Raw genomic sequence first — 20,189 nt, 5'->3', positions numbered from 1 at the left:
GGAGCAGCTTGTGAGAAGTAATCTTAAAGCACAATGTGTTGGACACAAAGTTACACAGAGACGTAATAGATCCAGTGGACACAACGACTTCTACTTTTCTTTATAGTTTTCACTTTCACCATTAAATTCATGCTTTTAAACACATTTATAAAAAGAGTCTGCCTAATCAGTCACCAAAGTTCATTTTCAGTCACACTTTTTTTTCCACATCTATAATGCATTACAAACATAACTACAACGTGAGTGAGTGCTTACAACTATTATACTGTGCTATAAGCAGATTATAACACGTGATATTACAATGCATTATAGATATAGACGTCATAGAAAGTGCTGCACAATCTCTTAAACTATTCTTTTTAATCTTACAACCATTGTGGTCATTTAGATAAGAAGAAAACTGCAACATGCACTCTGTCCTCTCCAGAAATATTGAGATCCTGAAGTCAGATACTTTTATTGATTTAATAAATAACTCTGCATACTTCTCTGTGTGCTCTGCGTTGTTTTATGTGAAGCGTTCATTGTGTTTGAACAGGCAGACGGGTCGCTGTTGTGTTAGAAAGCGGTGCTTTTCTGCAGTGCGAGCATTATCATTCAGTTCAAAGTACACATTTAATGATCTTGAGAATCTTTCACCAGACAGTACATGTAGTTTAGCCGTACAGTCTGAAACATAAGCTCCAACTATGAAGGAAGTCAAGTTTTTTCACTGATGGCTAAGACCCTGTATTTCCAAATGTGTTCATATTTTGGTTCAATATCAAGAAGCTTACAAATCCAATACCCTATAAAGAGACATAACTTGATAGATATGTGTGATCTTCACATTATTAGAAATATATTTAATTCTCTTATCATTAATAAATGCTTACAACTACATTTTAGTGCGTTATAAACCATTTATTCAAAGTTTATATACAGATGTGTTGCTTGAAGCAATCTGGAAAGAACTCCTGAAGCATGTGTCAATAAAAGGTTTCATCAGTAACCTTAATTCATTTCAAATATCAACAACGTGCGTTCTGCTGTAGATATCCAATTAAAGTGATCACGATAAGCCATTTCCAGATATGTCATTTCAAACAGAATAAGAGATGCAAACACTTCTCAATTTACTTTTACAACATGCTTGTTTTATATTTTTACTTTCCAACCAAAAAACACATATTTCTGCAACAAGTCACTTAAATCTGGCGTTTGCGTTCTTCCTCCCCGTCGTTTGTGCTTCGATGCCGAGAGAACCAACCACATCCTCCCGACTGGCATGCTCTCATGCTGTGTGCAGGTAAATTACCTTCACAGTATTTTTAAACCACACACACACACACACGCATGAAAAGATAAGACCCCACAGCTTCATAAATGTGTCACTCAACTGCAAACTGACTTCTCGACTGTTCCGAAGGTGAGAATTGCACACCTATTCCTGGAGATCAGCTGAACCAAAATACAAGAAAACGCCTCCTGAGGATTCACCAGACAAACAAACACTTATCCCTGCTAGAAGTGTAAAACTGACAGATTTGTTCAGAGCTATATTTCATATATTGTGTTACCTGTTGGGCCAGATGTTCCTCTTCTCTACTGCTCTCTCTCTCTCTGGAACAGAATCCACTCAGCCTGTGTTTGTGCTCTTTTCTGTTGGTCACAAATGACACATGGAGGCTACTGGTTGTACAGAGGTGCCATCTAGTGCAACTGTTGATTTCTGCAGCTTGAGCGTTACATGAGAGAGGTTTACAGCAATCGCTCCTCACATCTGATACAACTGAATTGGGGATAAAAGCACATAAAACTTGACAAATATATCTGCTTTTATCAGATTAAAATGTGTATTGTGTTGTGGGACACAATGTGACTGAATAGCCAAGGCCAAAGAAACGTATTGTTTTAAAATAAATTCAATATATTGTTTAGCTTGTCACAAAATGTATTTGTTTGTTTCAGAGAATTAAGAGAATTAATGCAATGAGATTGCCAGGATGTAGGAGGGGGTGTTGTGAGGGATTAAAGGAGGTGGAGCAGGGATTGACGTCTACTAAAATACTTTCGTGTGTGTGTGTGTGTGTGTGTGTGATATCTATACCCGAGGATGCCTGCATGTGATTTCCGTTTGATCAAAATTTAGAGTTGTATTATTGGCAGTATCAAGAAACACTGTGCAGATGTGCACAGAGTTCAACAGTTAAACAGCTGTACAGTAAATGAACTGTTAATGTGATGGATCTTACATCTTCTTGCCGTTGACTGTCCACTTTTATTTTGATGGCAGATGTAAAACTACGTTTGAGGATAAGGTCAACACTTTGATTTCAACACTCAAAAATGTTTAAAGAATGCAGTTTATTCTAGCATTGTAATTACATTTTTATTTTTTGGATTAGGGTTTTGTGTACAGCATTGCTGACTTTTGTTTTACATACAGTATGTGTATAATGTAATTCCAAGATTGCGTGTAGGTACTGTGTCTGATGTTACTGTGGTTTAAATGAACTTGTAGACAAGAGTTTGAAAAAAAAAAAAGCAACATTTTTGTACGCAAGGATTTTATTTTCAGTGAAAAATATGATGGATGTTTCTATGGTGGACTGAAACAATAAAACAATTTTAACTAAAATCAGTACTTTTGTTCATCTGTGATTTTTATTGAAAAATATACAAAGAAACTCAGGTTATACGTATAAAACTCACAATCAAAAAGGACTTGGCACAACAAAATGGCTGTCCTGCAGTTATACACTGCGTGCACAATTAGTATGCAACTAAATGAAAAACGAAAATGTTCCCATCTCGTTTATATTCATCTGTTAAAGTGAGCATTATAAACAAACGACTCAAAATGTACAAATAAACATTTCTAATATTTCAAAAAAAGATCAGTGACCAGTATAGCCCCCCTTTTCAATAACCATAATAAGCCTTCCATTCATGGGTTCTGTCAGTGGAAAGGTCCCACCAGCTCATCTTTAATAATACCAGCTAGTTGGACCTTGTCGGGTTGAAGATGGACTCAAAATCAACTCCCAAACCTACCGCCAGACACTTTCTTCAAGCAGTGGTACAGGAAAAAGTGCATCTCTCAAAAAGACTGATTTTTATGCAGGACAATGCTCCATGGCATGCATCAAAGTGCTCCACTGCGTGGCGAGCCAGTAAAGGCCTTAAAGATGAAAGCATGACCGAAACCCTATTGAGAACTCATGGGCCCTTCTTAAACGAGAGATTTACGGTGAAGGAAAACAGTCCACCTCTCTGAACAGTGCCTGGGAGGCTGTGGTTGATCGTCAACAGATCAAGAAAGTGACAGAATCCATGAATGGAAGGCTGTTTACTGTTATTGAAAAGAAGGGGGGGCTATAGTGGTCACTGATTTTTTTTTTTCTTTTAAATGTCAGAAATGTTTATTTGTACATTTTTAGTTATTTGTTTATTATTCTCACTTTAACAGATAAAAATAAACAAGTGAGATGTGAAAATTTTCGTTTTTCATTTAGTTGATCAGAAAGTGTTCACATTAGTAAAACTTATATTAAGATGCATCCGTCATACGGTCTCCTCTGAGGCCTCTTTGTCATGGTCCTCAGTGATGGCTGGCTGGTATTTCTCTGTAGGTCAGGCAGACAAGCAGATTATTAATGCAAACTATTTTTATTAGCTTTACGCTATAACTTGATTCCACATTTTAAATATATAAAGATTATAATTGTATCAAACATGTCAATAACTGGTAAAATACTAGACTCTGAACTAAATTGTGTTAGACGCTTCTGAGATGATTCCTCTGACTGCACTACATAAACGTGAGAGTTCTTCCTGAAGGTAATATTTTGGATGACTTTTGCCCACCTCCATGAATACAGTGGTATGACTTCATCCTGCATCAGTCTGTGTTACTCACTCAGGTAAAATATATTCATAGGGTTGTGTTTTTAATCAACCAATTAATCCTTTAGTCTATAAAATCAGTGGTGCCAAGGTGTCTGAAAAGAAAGTTTCTCAGAACTCAAGGTGACAATTGCTCGATTCATCAGACCAACTGTTCAAAACCCAAATATATTCTAATTACATTGTTTAAAAACAGAGGAATTCAGCAAATCCTCACATTGGGGATGCTGCAACCAGAATATAGAAATAACTTGGAATGAACCGAAACCACTTTGTGTGGTGCTCACATTATCCCTTTAAATGAACCCGTTAAAAGCCTGTGGTCAGTCTCACCTTTCTCTTTGAGTGTGAATCTTTGGTGACACCTGAACAGCAGGATGAGTAGCCCCGCCTCCACCAACTGGAAGATCCCGTAGAGCATGGGGAACAGGAACAAAGGGCCGACCACCTCCGCGGGAAAGGCCAGTTTCAGAATGGTGGCGCACACCTGGATGTTCTGACAGCCTGTTTCCATCGAAACGGTCCTCCTCTCCCTGATTCGTAAGTCACGGATACATAACGGAAGGTTCTTTATTCTCTGACATGGTTAACACCACCCGTCACAATATATTTCAACCAAATGACTCACGCTTGGTTGAGTCTGAAGATCCAGGAGATGATGTATCCGAAGGAGTAGCCTATGAAGGGCATGAGAGCGCTGGTGGCCACGAGGGGAGGAGACAGCACCATCAGGATTACGCCTCCGACTGCAAAGTTGGAAAGGATGATGACCCCCAACACACCAATTACCATGAAAGTGAGGCCCACCTGAGAACAGCAGAACAGGAGACACATTGGATTTATTTGCCTTTAATTTGGTTTCTACTAAAATCCCGTGTGACACACCGCTCCACAGACATCCACAGCTTTTGGAAACACTGTGTGACATGTTCCTTTAGTACCATGGACTTGAGCACTGTGGCTTATTTAACAAAATGTGTAAAATATGACAATGAAATGATACATTTACGATGTTTTTGAGATATATGTCTTTAGTGCTCGCCAATGGGCTTGTGACTGAGCGCCACACACAGGGTGCAGAAGTTGTATGTGTATGCACTAACCCTTGAGATGGTCTTGGTGTACTGCGGCCTGTAGTGGTTGATGAGGATGCCGATGCCGCAGGGTATGAGGATCATGACCAGTGATATGGTGATTTCGACGTAGGGTACGGCGTTCTGCAGGTTGAAGCCCCGACAGTAGAGGGAGAGCAGCAGAGGCATCATGCCAAAAGCCAGCAACGTGGAGCAGGACGTCATCAAAATGCTGAGGGAAAACACACGGGGGGGGGATAACTTTCTTTGTCCCAACCTCGTGCAAACAGCAAGACTGCCAGGAAATGTGGTATAAATCTTTGACTCCTTATTAGTTTGGTGACCCATGACCTTTTTGTTCAAATGCTCCCTTGACAAACTCTTGAGAAAACAATGTCACCAACACGCTGATCTGGAGCTTTTGATAAGAACAGCTACTCCAGGGTCAAGAATAAACGTTGGACCTCAGATTTGAAGCTAACATGGAAAAAAAAAGTCCCTAAAAAAAACCACATCTGTAATTCTATTTAACAGTGAGTACAGGAGAGTTCAATAAAGTGCTGCAGGAATGAGTCCGACAACCTGGAGATGAAGCAAACTTGACAGTGTGTTGCCAAATATGTGAGGTGTTGTACACATTGAAGCCTCCAGGGTGTGCATGTGAGGCTTTTGCAAGGTTTACAAAGTGTATTGTCCTGTAGCTGCTTAACAACATGCAGCAGTCCCCTTTACACTCTATGAACACTGTAAAAGGTTGAGAATTACCCTGTAACAATATGTTGATTCTGATTTGTCTGATGGTTAGTTGAAACAAAAAAAAGGCTGATTCACCGTCAGCAGACATTTATCACTGTCTGCAGGAATCTGTTTGATCATTGGTGCCTTCATTAATGCCTCAAGCCGTCCTTTCAGAACAGCTGTAGAACAGGTAAGATCCTCACACATCAGATATCAGAGCACGAATTTCCTGAACACGCGTTGTCCTCAATGAGTAAGGTGTCTGATGGGGTGAATGGCCCAGCGGTTGACAGGAAAGGGGTTTGGCATCAACTTATTGTGATAACATCACAGTTTTAGGATCAGACTGGTGATGTCTTGCAGGTCATTCAACTCATTCAACTCATTCAACGTACTATTCGTTTACTCGTACTACTCTGATTGACCCAGCATGAACTGCTGCAGCTACATGAAACCTGGCACTAGCACATGGACACAGGTTGTTGGCGTGCACCTGAGGTTCATGTCTCCCTGCAGAGCCAGGGCCATGATGTTGGAGAGGACTCCTCCAGGACAGCAGCCGCAGATCATAACCACCACAGCCGTGATTCCAGTCTGCTGGAACGCCTACGGAGTGAAACGATATCATGAATTCATACAGTGATTGGATGCCTGACTGTGTTGCCCGTGTCCGTTACTGATAACAATGTGTAATAGTAATGCCTGGGCTGAAAATATGTGGAAGTAAAGAAAACAGCAATGAAAGGAGGAGGCCTCACACATTTCCTGTATTGTAAAATACAAATAAAAGTAAATAAATGTTTAAACATTTTGTTTATTATAAAGGAACACCAACCTTAACCAGGCAAAATGCTATTAGAGGCATAACACCATACTGTGCCAGCACTGCTATCACCACCCCTTTAGGTTTCACTATGTGATGCTGGAAAGAAGGAAAAGATGCTTTAGTACAGACATCTCCACATGATGGTAAAGCCTGTCTATAAACACAGATGGACATCGATGAAGTCACCTTCATCTTGGACAACTCCATGGTGCATCCCAGCGAAACCATCGTGATGAAAACGATGATTAGCATGAGTATGTTGATGGTTGTATTCATCACCGGCGACGTGGTGGCCTCGAAAACAGAGCTTTTGTTGGCAGCCGTCATGTTGAACAAGAAGCTTTGATTTTCCCACAAATCTGGATGAGAGAAGAGATCCGACTTGTCGTCCAGGGAGTCTTCCATGTCGGAGCAGCTTGTGAGAAGTAATCTTAAAGCACAATGTGTTGGACACAAAGTTACACAGAGACGTAATAGATCCAGTGGCCACGACGACTTTTACTTTTCTTTATAGTTTTCACTTTCACCATTAAATTCATGCTTTTAAACACATTTATAAAAAGAGTCTGCCTAATCAGTCACCAAAGTTCATTTTCAGTCACACTTTTTTTTCCACATCTATAATGCATTACAAACATAACTACAACGTGAGTGAGTGCTTACAACTATTATACTGTGCTATAAGCAGATTATAACACGTGATATTACAATGCATTATAGATATAGACGTCATAGAAAGTGCTGCACAATCTCTTAAACTATTCTTTTTAATCTTACAACCATTGTGGTCATTTAGATAAGAAGAAAACTGCAACATGCACTCTGTCCTCTCCAGAAATATTGAGATCCTGAAGTCAGATACTTTTATTGATTTAATAAATAACTCTGCATACTTCTCTGTGTGCTCTGCGTTGTTTTATGTGAAGCGTTCATTGTGTTTGAACAGGCAGACGGGTCGCTGTTGTGTTAGAAAGCGGTGCTTTTCTGCAGTGCGAGCATTATCATTCAGTTCAAAGTACACATTTAATGATCTTGAGAATCTTTCACCAGACAGTACATGTAGTTTAGCCGTACAGTCTGAAACATATAAGCTCCAACTATGAAGGAAGTCAAGTTTTTTCACTGATGGCTAAGACCCTGTATTTCCAAATGTGTTCATATTTTGGTTCAATATCAAGAAGCTTACAAATCCAATATCCTATAAAGAGACATAACTTGATAGATATGTGTGATCTTCACATTATTAGAAATATATTTAATTCTCTTATCATTAATAAATGCTTACAACTACATTTTAGTGCGTTATAAACCATTTATTCAAAGTTTATATACAGATGTGTTGGTTGAAGAAATCTGGAAAGAACTCCTGAAGCATGTTTCAATAAAAGGTTTCACGATTTCATCAGTCACCTTAATTCATTTCAAAATATCAACAACGTGCGTTCTGCTGTAGATATCCAATTAAAGTGATCACGATAAGCCATTTCCAGATATGTCATTTCAAACAGAATAAGAGATGCAAACACTTCTCAATTTACTTTTACAACATGCTTGTTTTATATTTTTACTTTCCAACCAAAAAACACATATTTCTGCAACAAGTCACTTAAATCTGGCGTTTGCGTTCTTCCTCCCCGTCGTTTGTGCTTCGATGCCGAGAGAACCAACCACATCCTCCCGACTGGCATGCTCTCATGCTGTGTGCAGGTAAATTGCCTTCACAGTATTTTTCTCATCTATTTTGCACCCATAAAAAAAAACACACACGCATGAAAAGATAAGACACCACAGCTTCATAAATGTGTCACTCAACTGCAAACTGACTTCTCGACTGTTCCGAAGGTGAGAATTGCACACCTATTCCTGGAGATCAGCTGAACCAAAATACAAGAAAACGCCTCCTGAGGATTCACCAGACAAACAAACACTTATCCCTGCTAGAAGTGTAAAACTGACAGATTTGTTCAGAGCTATATTTCATATATTGTGTTACCTGTTGGGCCAGATGTTTCTCTTCTCTACTGCTCTCTCTCTCTGGAACAGAATCCACTCAGCCTGTGTTTGTGCTCTTTTCTGTTGGTCACAAATGACACATGGAGGCTACTGGTTGTACAGAGGTGCCATCTAGTGCAACTGTTGATTTCTGCAGCTTGAGCGTTACATGAGAGAGGTTTACAGCAATCGCTCCTCACATCTGATACAACTGAATTGGGGATAAAAGCACATAAAACTTGACAAATAAATCTGCTTTTAGCAGATCAAAGGGTGTATTGTGTTGTGGGACACAATGTGACTGAAAAGCCAAGGCCAAAGAAACGTATTATTTTAAAATAAATATATAAATTCAATATATTGTTTAGCTTGTCACAAAATGTATTTGTTTGTTTCAGAGAATTAAGCTCCATGCAATGAGATTGCCAGGATGTAGGAGGGGGTGTTGTGAGGGATTAAAGGAGGTGGAGCAGGGATTGACATCTACTAAAATTTCACATCCACATGTAATGAATCTCTCGAAGGGATCTACGGCGTAGTGGAAATACTGCACGGCCCGCAAGGTCGGTTTGACCTGTTGGTGAATAATCGTGACGAGTCATAAAGAGTTGAACGTGTAAATAAGTCTCTACCCCAGTGACAAATTAATCCAGCGCCTGTCATCCTCCGATGCAACAATGGGATAAAGCATAGTTTGAGTAAACTGGTAAAACTGGTTCTAACACATGAACAGTAGCGTTCTTGAAGGCAGGAAAACTTCTTTCGAATCTAAAAACACCAAACCCCAAGAGATCCAATTCAATGAATTAAGATCTCCCAGACATACAAAATGACATCTATGTCAAGTTCATCACCACATCCCAACAGCCATTAGATTACACAAAAATCAAAATGAAAAGAGGTTTAATTTACACACAAGTATTTAAAATAATGTAGCAGAAGTCCTTTTCACAACTCACTTTATTTCCTGAGAATTTACTGTTTTACTGTAAATATATAGATGAAGTATTGTAGTTTACACCTCATCAAAGCCTTTAGTCATACAATTACAAAACAGTGATGGTGACGGCACTTAAACTCATCGGTTTCTATTTCTATGAAAGCGAAACGGATACTTTTATTAAACACTTGGAAGTTAAATTCTTGTGAATTCGTTTGCCTGGACTGCATGTGTTGTAATTGACAGAACTGTATTTTAAACTAGATTATATGCTCACCCAAGGTACTTTATGTGCAGAGAGAAAGTATTCTATACCCTTAATCTGATGGTGTATCTGCCAGTGCACCCCCTCGCCTCCCCTTCCCTCCCTTTCATAAGTCATGCCCTGACAACAATGGCAAGAACAAAAACAAATCTATAATGGTGACTGCATGGGGCCCTTCCAGTGTAGTCTGAAATGGAGGCTACTGGTTGTACAGAGGTGCCATCTAGTGCAACTGTTGATTTCTGCAGCTTGAGTGTTACATGAGGTTTACAGCAATCACTCCTCACATCTGATACAACTGAATTGGGGATAAAAGCACATAAAACTTGACAAATAAATCTGCTTTTAGCAGATCAAAAGGTGTCTTGTGTTGTGGGACAGGAACAATTATATTCATTCATATATTTAATTGCAATTATAGGGCGTTAAAAATTAAATACCGTAAACGGAAAACATTTGTTTCACAGTGATGCTGTTTGTGTCCCCCGTCGTCCTCATATATATGTTTACGCCCAGTTCATCCATCGAGGCTGCAGGTCGTTTCTCCTCACATGTCCCGAGTGAACCAGCGTCAAGTGTCACTGTTATTGGGTCTGTAAATTTAGCAATCCACACACACTCTACACACTCAAAACTTTGAAGAGGGAATCTGTATTTTTAATCAATTTCCACATATTTAGTTTTCGCCTCATTTCTTCTGTATTCTGACCTACTGTAGCTTGGACAGGTGGTGTGTGTCTGTGTGTGTGTGATATCTCTACCTGAGGATGCCTGCATGTGATTTTTGTTTGATCAAAATTTAGAGTTGTATTATTGGCAGTATCAAGAAACACTGTGCAGATGTGCACAGAGTTCAACAGTTAAACAGCTGTACAGTAAATTAACTGTTAATGTGATGGATCTTACATCTTCTTGCCGTTGACTGTCCACTTTTATTTTGATGGCAGATGTAAAACTACTTTGAGGATAAGGTCAACACTTTGATTTCAACACTCAAAAATGTTGTTTAAAGAATGCAGTTTATTCTAGCATTGCAATTACATTTTTATTTTTTGGATTAGGTTTTTGTGTACAGCATTGCTGACTTTTGTTTTACATACAGTATGTGTATAATGTAATTCCAAGATTGCGTGTAGGTACTGTGTCTGATGTTACTGTGGTTTAAATGAACTTGTAGACAAGAGTTTGAAAAAAAAAAGCAACATTTTTGTACGTACGGATTTTATTTTCAGTGAAAAATATGATGGATGTTTCTATGGTGGACTGAAACAATAAAACAATTTTAACTAAAATCAGTACTTTTGTTCATCTGTGATTTTTATTGAAAAATATACAAAGAAACTCAGGTTATACGTATAAAACTCACAATCAAAAAGGACTTGGCACAAAATGGCTGTCCTGCAGTTATACATCATTTGTTGCTAGAGTTGCAGCAGACACTTTGGTCAGAAAGTGTTCACATTAGTAAAAATTATAATTACATGCATCCGTCATACGGTCTCCTCAGAGGCCTCTTTGTTATGGTCCTCAGTGATGGCTGGCTGGTATTTCTCTGTAGGTCAGGCAGACAAGCAGATTATTAATGCAAACTATTTTTATTAGCTTTACGCTACAACAACAGACTCAGGAGCATTAAGTCCGCATTCTAAATATATAAAAATTATAATTGTATCAAATATCAATAACTGGCAAGATACTAGACTCTGAACTAAATTGTGTTAGACGTTGCTGACATAATTCCTCTTACTGCACTACATAAACGTGGGAGTATTTCTTGAAGGTAATATTTTGGATAGTTGAGGGTGAATGTTTTAATTAATGGATTGGCACCAAATGTACAGACAATGGTGTCCAGACAATGTTAGCACTGTCACAGTAATTACTGTGACGACCCTCCTCCTCCCATATACCAGGTGTCCCTGTGTGGTTGCTGATGTGTTGCAGGTGCTGGTTGGAGGGTCGTCAGCTGAATGAGCCACACCTGAGCCGGTGTGGCTCTGCCTTAAAGATCCTCCTCAGTTGGCAGCCTGGGGCTCTGGGAGAGGAGATCCTGTCGCCCACCAGCATTAACAGCATTCTTTTGGTTGATCTGTCTGTTATTGTTATTTACTGCTACACACACACACACACACACACACACACACACACACACATACATACATGCACCGCAGGACTGATAACTGACACCAACTTTTATATTGTTAAATTATGTTTATTAAGACAATAAACCTGCTTTTCTCAGCAGCCAGCTTGTTGGGCTTTCTGGTTTGTCTCAGTAGTGTCACTGAGCCGGGCTGTGACACTACTAATGTTGGACGATATATTATTCCAGAAGTAATTGCAATAAACAATATTATTGTCATTTTAAGACCATTTCATGCCACTGATATAATGACAATATAATAGCATAATCATTTAAAAAGCAATGGACTTTTAAAAAGTACGAACATTCAGACATTGGAATTGGAATGTGAAAAACAAAATTGAAATATCTTAAATATATAACATAAATAAAAGAAAAGGACCCGACCAAAACAATGAATACAGTGAACTCTCGGGTTCCTGCAACAGAAATGTGGGATGTCTGCACAATGCCCAAATCCTACAGTGGTAGAGAAAGCCCTGCTGTTTGTTGGCTACATGTTGCAAGCTGAAATGATCAAGGTCACTGATAGCCTGACTGTCATCTTGCACCTTGAATAAGTCAACATGTCTGTTTGTATAACAGTTTGGATTTAGACCAAATACCTGCAAAACTAATGACATACCCGTCTGCCTGAACTGCACTCTGTGGTTTGTGCTACTTAAACATGACTGCACCGTAGACTCTTCTTCTTCTTAGATAAGAATTGTTTCCCCTGTTTCTTGTTTCTTGTATATATTCCTTGCCTCTTAATACAGTGGTTTAAGGACAGTACATCTCTTATAACCTCTTATTAGTAATAATAATACATTTTATTTGTGTATTAATTAGCTTTAATTCACTGGTTTGAGGATTGACAGTTCTATTCCTAACCTCATTTGTTATTCTATATAACTATATTCCTCTTTTCCCAATGTTTTCGACATCTAGTGATGTGACTATCTTGCCCACCTCCATGAATACAGTGGTATGACTTCATCCTGCATCAGTCTGTGTTACTCACTCAGGTAAAATATATTCATAGGGTTGTGTTTTTAATCAACCAATTAACCTTTAGTCTATAAAATCAGTGGTGCCAAGGTGTCTGAAAAGAAAGTTTCTCAGAACTCAAGGCGACAATTGCTCGATTTATCAGACCAACTGTTCAAAACCCAAATATATTCTAATTACATTGTTTAAAAACAGAGGAATTCAGCAAATCCTCACATTGGGGATGCTGCAACCAGAATATAGAAATAACTTGGAATGAACCGAAACCACTTTGTGTGGTGCTCACATTATCCCTTTAAATGAACCCTATGTTTATAGGTTTATGTTCACATGTGTGTATTTATATTATATATACACACTTTTTTTTGGATATATATTTATACTTCTATTGTATATAGCTGTTAAATGTTTATACCTACATCTGTTCTACTTTTTTGCTGCCCCTTTTTTATTCTTTATATATTTTTTCTTGTTTATTGTGAAATAGTGTTTGTACATTGAGAGCGTACGCATACATGGCCAATAAAGCTGATTCTGATTCTGATTCTGATTAAAAGCCTGTGATCAGTCTCACCTTTCTTGTTGAGTGTGAATCTTTGGTGACACCTGAACAGCAGGATGAGTAGCCCCGCCTCCACCACCTGGAAGACCCCGTAGAGCATGGGGAACAGGAACAAAGGGCCGATCACCTCCACGGGAAAGGCCAGTTTCAGAATGGTGGAGCACACCTGGACGTTCTGACAGCCTGTTTCCATTGAAACGGTCCTCCTCTCCCTGATTCATAAGTCATGGATACATAAAGGAAGGCTATTTATTCTCTGACATGGTTAACACCACCCGTCACAATATATTTCAACCAAATGACTCACGATTGGTTGAGTCTGAAGATCCAGGAGATGATGTATCCGAAGGAGTAGCCTATGAAGGGCATGAGAGCGCTGGTGGCTATGAGGGGAGGAGACAGCACCGTCAGGACTGAGCTTCCGATGGTAAAAGTGCAAACGATGACGACCCCCAACACAGCAATTACCATGAAAGTGAGGCCCACCTGAGAACAGCATGGACAGGAGACACATTGGATTTATTTGCCTTTAATTTGGTTTCTACTAAAATCCCGTGTGACACACCGCTCCACAGACATCCACAGCTTTTGGAAACACTGTGTGACATGTTCCTTTAGTACCATGGACTTGAGCACTGTGGCTTGTTTAACAAAAGCTCCAAATGTGTATTTATTTGCCGCTGAAAATAATCCCGAAAAATACACTGTTTACGTCTGAGTAAAATTTGCTAAATACTATACAACTGTTTAAGGAAATGACTGAGCCTTTATTGAAAATGAAATGGTACATTTACGATCTGTTTTTGAGATACATGTCTTTACTGCTCGCCAATGGCCTTGGGTGCAGACGTTTCCTCTGACCAACACTCCAAAAACCCAAAGATATTCAAATTACAGTGATATAAGTGAGAACGTCAGCAAATCCACAATATTTTTGATCAATAAATGACTGAAACAATAAATGAATCGTGGAAAATCTAGCCTATCATTATTATTACCCTCCATGCACTAACCCTTGAGATGGTCTTGGTGTACTGCGGCCTGTAGTGGTTGATGAGGATGCCGATGCCGCAGGGTATGAGGATCATGACCAGCGATATGGTGATTTCGACGTAGGGTACGGCGTTCTGCAGGTTGAAGCCCCGACAGTAGAGGGAGAGCAGCAGAGGCATCATGCCAAAAGCCAGCAACGTGGAGCAGGACGTCATCAAAATGCTGAGGGGAAAGACACGGGGGGGGGGGGGGGATAACTTTCTTTGTCCCAACCTCGTGCAAACAGCAAGACTGCCAGGAAATGTGGTATAAATCTTTGACTCCTTATTAGTTTGCTGACCCATGACCTTTTTGTTCAAATGCTCCCTTGACCAACTCTTGAGAAAACAATGTCACCAACACGCTGATCTGGAGCTTTTGATAAGAACAGCTACTCCAGGGTCAAGAATAAACGTTGGACCTCAGATTTGAAGCTAACATGGAAAAAAAAAGTCCCTAAAAAAAACCACATCTGTAATTCTATTTAACAGTGAGTACAGGAGAGTTCAATAAAGTGCTGCAGGAATGAGTCCGACAACCTGGAGATGAAGCAAACTTGACAGTGTGTTGCCAAATATGTGAGGTGTTGTGCACATTGAAGCCTCCAGGGTGTGCATGTGAGGCTTTTGCAAGGTTTACAAAGTGTATTGTCCTGTAGCTGCTTAACAACATGCAGCAGTCCCCTTTACACTCTATGAACACTGTAAAAGGTTGAGAATTACCCTGTAACAATATGTTGATTCTGATTTGTCTGATGGTTAGTTGAAACAAAAAAAAGGCTGATTCACCGTCAGCAGACATTTATCACTGTCTGCAGGAATCTGTTTGATCATTGGTGCCTTCATTAATGCCTCAAGCCGTCCTTTCAGAACAGCTGTAGAACAGGTAAGATCCTCACACATCAGATATCAGAGCACGAATTTCCTGAACACGCGTTGTCCTCAATGAGTAAGGTGTCTGATGGGGTGAGTGGCCCAGCGGTTGACAGTGAAGGGGTTTGGCATCAACTTATTGTGATAATATCACAGTTTTAGGATCAGACTGGTGATGTCTTGCAGGTCATTCAACTCATTCAACTCATTCAACGTACTACTCGTTATTAAATCACAGGATTTGCTCTGATTGACCCAGCATGAACTGCTGCAGCTACATGAAACCAGGCACTAGCACATGGACACAGGTTGTTGTTGGTGTTTGTGTTTAACCCCACCTCGACCAGCTGCCACATGCTTACACATCAATGCATCAATACTTAAAATTCAGTGATGTGATATCATTGGATTGAGTATTTTTACACTGCGGTATTGCTATACTTTTACTTAATCTACTTGATGTACTGAGCCCACAAAAGGTTCAGGAGCCACTGACGTCACCTCAGTTTATATTGTTTTGGAGCATATTTGTCGGTCAGAACAATTATGCTACACCAAACAGGTTGTTGCACCTGAGGTTCATGTCTCCCTGCAGAGCCAGGGCCATGATGTTGGAGAGGACTCCTCCAGGACAGCAGCCGCAGATCATAACCACCACAGCCGTGATTCCAGTCTGCTGGAACGCCTACGGAGTGAAACGATATCATGAATTCATACAGTGATTGGATGCCTGACTGTGTTGCCCGTGTCCGTTACTGATAACAATGTGTAATAGTAATGCCTGGGCTGAAAATACGTGGAAGTAAAGAAAACAGCAATGAAAGGAGGAGGCCTCACACATTTCCTGTATTGTAAAATACAAATAAAAGTAAATAAATGTTGAAACATTTTTTTTATTAAAAAGGAACACCAACCTTAACCAGGCAAAATGCTATTAGAGGCATGACACCATACTGTGCCAGCATTGCTATCGCCACCCCTTTAGGTTTCACTATGTGACGCTGGAAAGAAGGAAAAGATGCTTTAGCACAGACATCTCCACATGACGGTAAAGCCTGTCTATAAACACAGATGGACATCGATGGAGTCACCTTCATCTTGGACAACTCCATGGTGCATCCCAGCGAAACCATCGTGATGAAAACGATGATTAGCATGAGTATGTTGATGGTTGTATTCATCACCGGCGACATGGTGGCCTCGAAAACAGAGCTTTTGTTGGCAGCCGTCATGTTGAACAAGAAGCTTTGATTTTCCCACAAATCTGGATGAGAGAAGAGATCCGACGTGTCGTCCAGGGAGTCTTCCATGTCGGAGCAGCTTGTGAGAAGTAATCTTAAAGCACAATGTGTTGGACACAAAGTTACACAGAGACGTAATAGATCCAGTGGCCACGACGACTTTTACTTTTCTTTATAGTTTTCACTTTCACCATTAAATTCATGCTTTTAAACACATTTATAAAAAGAGTCTGCCTAATCAGTCACCAAAGTTCATTTTCAGTCACACTTTTTTTTCCACATCTATAATGCATTACAAACATAACTACAACGTGAGTGAGTGCTTACAACTATTATACTGTGCTATAAGCAGATTATAACACGTGATATTACAATGCATTATAGATATAGACGTCATAGAAAGTGCTGCACAATCTCTTAAACTATTCTTTTTAATCTTACAACCATTGTGGTCATTTAGATAAGAAGAAAACTGCAACATGCACTCTGTCCTCTCCAGAAATATTGAGATCCTGAAGTCAGATACTTTTATTGATTTAATAAATAACTCTGCATACTTCTCTGTGTGCTCTGCGTTGTTTTATGTGAAGCGTTCATTGTGTTTGAACAGGCAGACGGGTCGCTGTTGTGTTAGAAAGCGGTGCTTTTCTGCAGTGCGAGCATTATCATTCAGTTCAAAGTACACATTTAATGATCTTGAGAATCTTTCACCAGACAGTACATGTAGTTTAGCCGTACAGTCTGAAACATAAGCTCCAACTATGAAGGAAGTCAAGTTTTTTCACTGATGGCTAAGACCCTGTATTTCCAAATGTGTTCATATTTTGGTTCAATATCAAGAAGCTTACAAATCCAATACCCTATAAAGAGACATAACTTGATAGATATGTGTGATCTTCACATTATTAGAAATATATTTAATTCTCTTATCATTAATAAATGCTTACAACTACATTTTAGTGCGTTATAAACCATTTATTCAAAGTTTATATACAGATGTGTTGGTTGAAGAAATCTGGAAAGAACTCCTGAAGCATGTTTCAATAAAAGGTTTCACGATTTCATCAGTCACCTTAATTCATTTCAAATATCAACAACGTGCGTTCTGCTGTAGATATCCAATTAAAGTGATCACGATAAGCCATTTCCAGATATGTCATTTCAAACAGAATAAGAGATGCAAACACTTCTCAATTTACTTTTACAACATGCTTGTTTTATATTTTTTACTTTCCAACCAAAAAACACATATTTCTGCAACAAGTCACTTAAATCTGGCGTTTCCGTTCTTCCTCCCCGTCGTTTGTGCTTCGATGCCGAGAGAACCAACCACATCCTCCCGACTGGCATGCTCTCATGCTGTGTGCAGGTAAATTACCTTCACAGTATTTTTAAACCACACACACACACACACGCATGAAAAGATAAGACCCCACAGCTTCATAAATGTGTCACTCAACTGCAAACTGACTTCTCGACTGTTCCGAAGGTGAGAATTGCACACCTATTCCTGGAGATCAGCTGAACCAAAATACAAGAAAACGCCTCCTGAGGATTCACCAGACAAACAAACACTTATCCCTGCTAGAAGTGTAAAACTGACAGATTTGTTCAGAGCTATATTTCATATATTGTGTTACCTGTTGGGCCAGATGTTCCTCTTCTCTACTGCTCTCTCTCTCTCTGGAACAGAATCCACTCAGCCTGTGTTTGTGCTCTTTTCTGTTGGTCACAAATGACACATGGAGGCTACTGGTTGTACAGAGGTGCCATCTAGTGCAACTGTTGATTTCTGCAGCTTGAGCGTTACATGAGAGAGGTTTACAGCAATCACTCCTCACATCTGATACAACTGAATTGGGGATAAAAGCACATAAAACTTGACAAATATATCTGCTTTTATCAGATTAAAATGTGTATTGTGTTGTGGGACACAATGTGACTGAATAGCCAAGGCCAAAGAAACGTATTGTTTTAAAATAAATTCAATATATTGTTTAGCTTGTCACAAAATGTATTTGTTTGTTTCAGAGAATTAAGAGAATTAATGCAATGAGATTGCCAGGATGTAGGAGGGGGTGTTGTGAGGGATTAAAGGAGGTGGAGCAGGGATTGACGTCTACTAAAATACTTTCGTGTGTGTGTGTGTGTGTGTGTGTGATATCTATACCCGAGGATGCCTGCATGTGATTTCCGTTTGATCAAAATTTAGAGTTGTATTATTGGCAGTATCAAGAAACACTGTGCAGATGTGCACAGAGTTCAACAGTTAAACAGCTGTACAGTAAATTAACTGTTAATGTGATGGATCTTACATCTTCTTGCCGTTGACTGTCCACTTTTATTTTGATGGCAGATGTAAAACTACGTTTGAGGATAAGGTCAACACTTTGATTTCAACACTCAAAAATGTTTAAAGAATGCAGTTTATTCTAGCATTGTAATTACATTTTTATTTTTTGGATTAGGGTTTTGTGTACAGCATTGCTGACTTTTGTTTTACATACAGTATGTGTATAATGTAATTCCAAGATTGCGTGTAGGTACTGTGTCTGATGTTACTGTGGTTTAAATGAACTTGTAGACAAGAGTTTGAAAAAAAAAAAAGCAACATTTTTGTACGCAAGGATTTTATTTTCAGTGAAAAATATGATGGATGTTTCTATGGTGGACTGAAACAATAAAACAATTTTAACTAAAATCAGTACTTTTGTTCATCTGTGATTTTTATTGAAAAATATACAAAGAAACTCAGGTTATACGTATAAAACTCACAATCAAAAAGGACTTGGCACAACAAAATGGCTGTCCTGCAGTTATACACTGCGTGCACAATTAGTATGCAACTAAATGAAAAACGAAAATGTTCCCATCTCGTTTATATTCATCTGTTAAAGTGAGCATTATAAACAAACGACTCAAAATGTACAAATAAACATTTCTAATATTTCAAAAAAAGATCAGTGACCAGTATAGCCCCCCTTTTCAATAACCATAATAAGCCTTCCATTCATGGGTTCTGTCAGTGGAAAGGTCCCACCAGCTCATCTTTAATAATACCAGCTAGTTGGACCTTTTCGGGTTGAAGATGGACTCAAAATCAACTCCCAAACCTACCGCCAGACACTTTCTTCAAGCAGTGGTACAGGAAAAAGTGCATCTCTCAAAAAGATTGATTTTTATGCAGGACAATGCTCCATGGCATGCATCAAAGTGCTCCACTGCGTGGCGAGCCAGTAAAGGCCTTAAAGATGAAAGCATGACCGAAACCCTATTGAGAACTCATGGGCCCTTCTTAAACGAGAGATTTACGGTGAAGGAAAACAGTCCACCTCTCTGAACAGTGCCTGGGAGGCTGTGGTTGATCGTCAACAGATCAAGAAAGTGACAGAATCCATGAATGGAAGGCTGTTTACTGTTATTGAAAAGAAGGGGGGGCTATAGTGGTCACTGATTTTTTTTTTTCTTTTAAATGTCAGAAATGTTTATTTGTACATTTTTAGTTATTTGTTTATTATTCTCACTTTAACAGATAAAAATAAACAAGTGAGATGTGAAAATTTTCGTTTTTCATTTAGTTGATCAGAAAGTGTTCACATTAGTAAAACTTATATTAAGATGCATCCG

The 20,189-nt window shown here is 39.1% G+C and overlaps 2 protein-coding genes across 2 annotated transcripts; both read right to left on the bottom strand.

Annotated features, from left to right (window-relative positions):
- Positions 1 to 3,442: 3,442 nt before the first annotated feature.
- On the bottom strand, positions 3,443 to 7,005 carry LOC142941818 (hepatic sodium/bile acid cotransporter-like). The gene is made up of 7 exons (XM_076083919.1): positions 6,712 to 7,005; positions 6,535 to 6,621; positions 6,193 to 6,305; positions 4,992 to 5,193; positions 4,517 to 4,695; positions 4,222 to 4,421; positions 3,443 to 3,608 (listed from the first exon to the last, which is right to left on the bottom strand). Exons 1-7 carry the CDS (start codon positions 6,928 to 6,930, stop codon positions 3,547 to 3,549), a joined length of 1,062 nt encoding a protein of 353 aa, XP_075940034.1. The 5' UTR covers positions 6,931 to 7,005; the 3' UTR covers positions 3,443 to 3,546.
- A 4,015-nt stretch (positions 7,006 to 11,020) lies between these two features.
- LOC142941743 (hepatic sodium/bile acid cotransporter-like) lies at positions 11,021 to 16,634 on the bottom strand. The gene is made up of 7 exons (XM_076083785.1): positions 16,413 to 16,634; positions 16,236 to 16,322; positions 15,894 to 16,006; positions 14,431 to 14,632; positions 13,725 to 13,903; positions 13,430 to 13,629; positions 11,021 to 11,274 (listed from the first exon to the last, which is right to left on the bottom strand). Exons 1-7 carry the CDS (start codon positions 16,629 to 16,631, stop codon positions 11,213 to 11,215), a joined length of 1,062 nt encoding a protein of 353 aa, XP_075939900.1. The 5' UTR covers positions 16,632 to 16,634; the 3' UTR covers positions 11,021 to 11,212.
- Between the last annotated feature and the right edge of the window lie 3,555 nt (positions 16,635 to 20,189).

This window comes from Anarhichas minor, unplaced genomic scaffold (genome assembly GCF_050575085.1).
Source record: "Anarhichas minor isolate MPS153535 unplaced genomic scaffold, ASM5057508v1 ptg000136l, whole genome shotgun sequence".
Taxonomy (NCBI): Eukaryota; Metazoa; Chordata; class Actinopteri; order Perciformes; family Anarhichadidae; genus Anarhichas; species Anarhichas minor.
This window is presented reverse-complemented; position numbering and strand designations above follow the sequence as displayed.

What these genes read in the sequence shown, in the direction of transcription:
- LOC142941818 (XM_076083919.1), bottom strand. Translation starts at nt 6,930, where the DNA reads ATGGAAGACTCCCTGGACGACAAGTCGGATCTCTTCTCTCATCCAGAT. An exon ending in TAGCATTTTGCCTGGTTAAG is followed by an intron (nt 6,306 to 6,534) that starts GTTGGTGTTCCT and finishes TTCACTCCGTAG; the next exon opens with GCGTTCCAGCAGACTGGAAT. An exon ending in ATTCACACTCAAAGAGAAAG is followed by an intron (nt 3,609 to 4,221) that starts GTGAGACTGACC and finishes CCTGACCTACAG; the next exon opens with AGAAATACCAGCCAGCCATC.
- LOC142941743 (XM_076083785.1), bottom strand. Translation starts at nt 16,631, where the DNA reads ATGGAAGACTCCCTGGACGACACGTCGGATCTCTTCTCTCATCCAGAT. An exon ending in ACACCAAGACCATCTCAAGG is followed by an intron (nt 13,904 to 14,430) that starts GTTAGTGCATGG and finishes TGCTGTTCTCAG; the next exon opens with GTGGGCCTCACTTTCATGGT. An exon ending in ATCTTCAGACTCAACCAATC is followed by an intron (nt 13,630 to 13,724) that starts GTGAGTCATTTG and finishes CTTATGAATCAG; the next exon opens with GGAGAGGAGGACCGTTTCAA.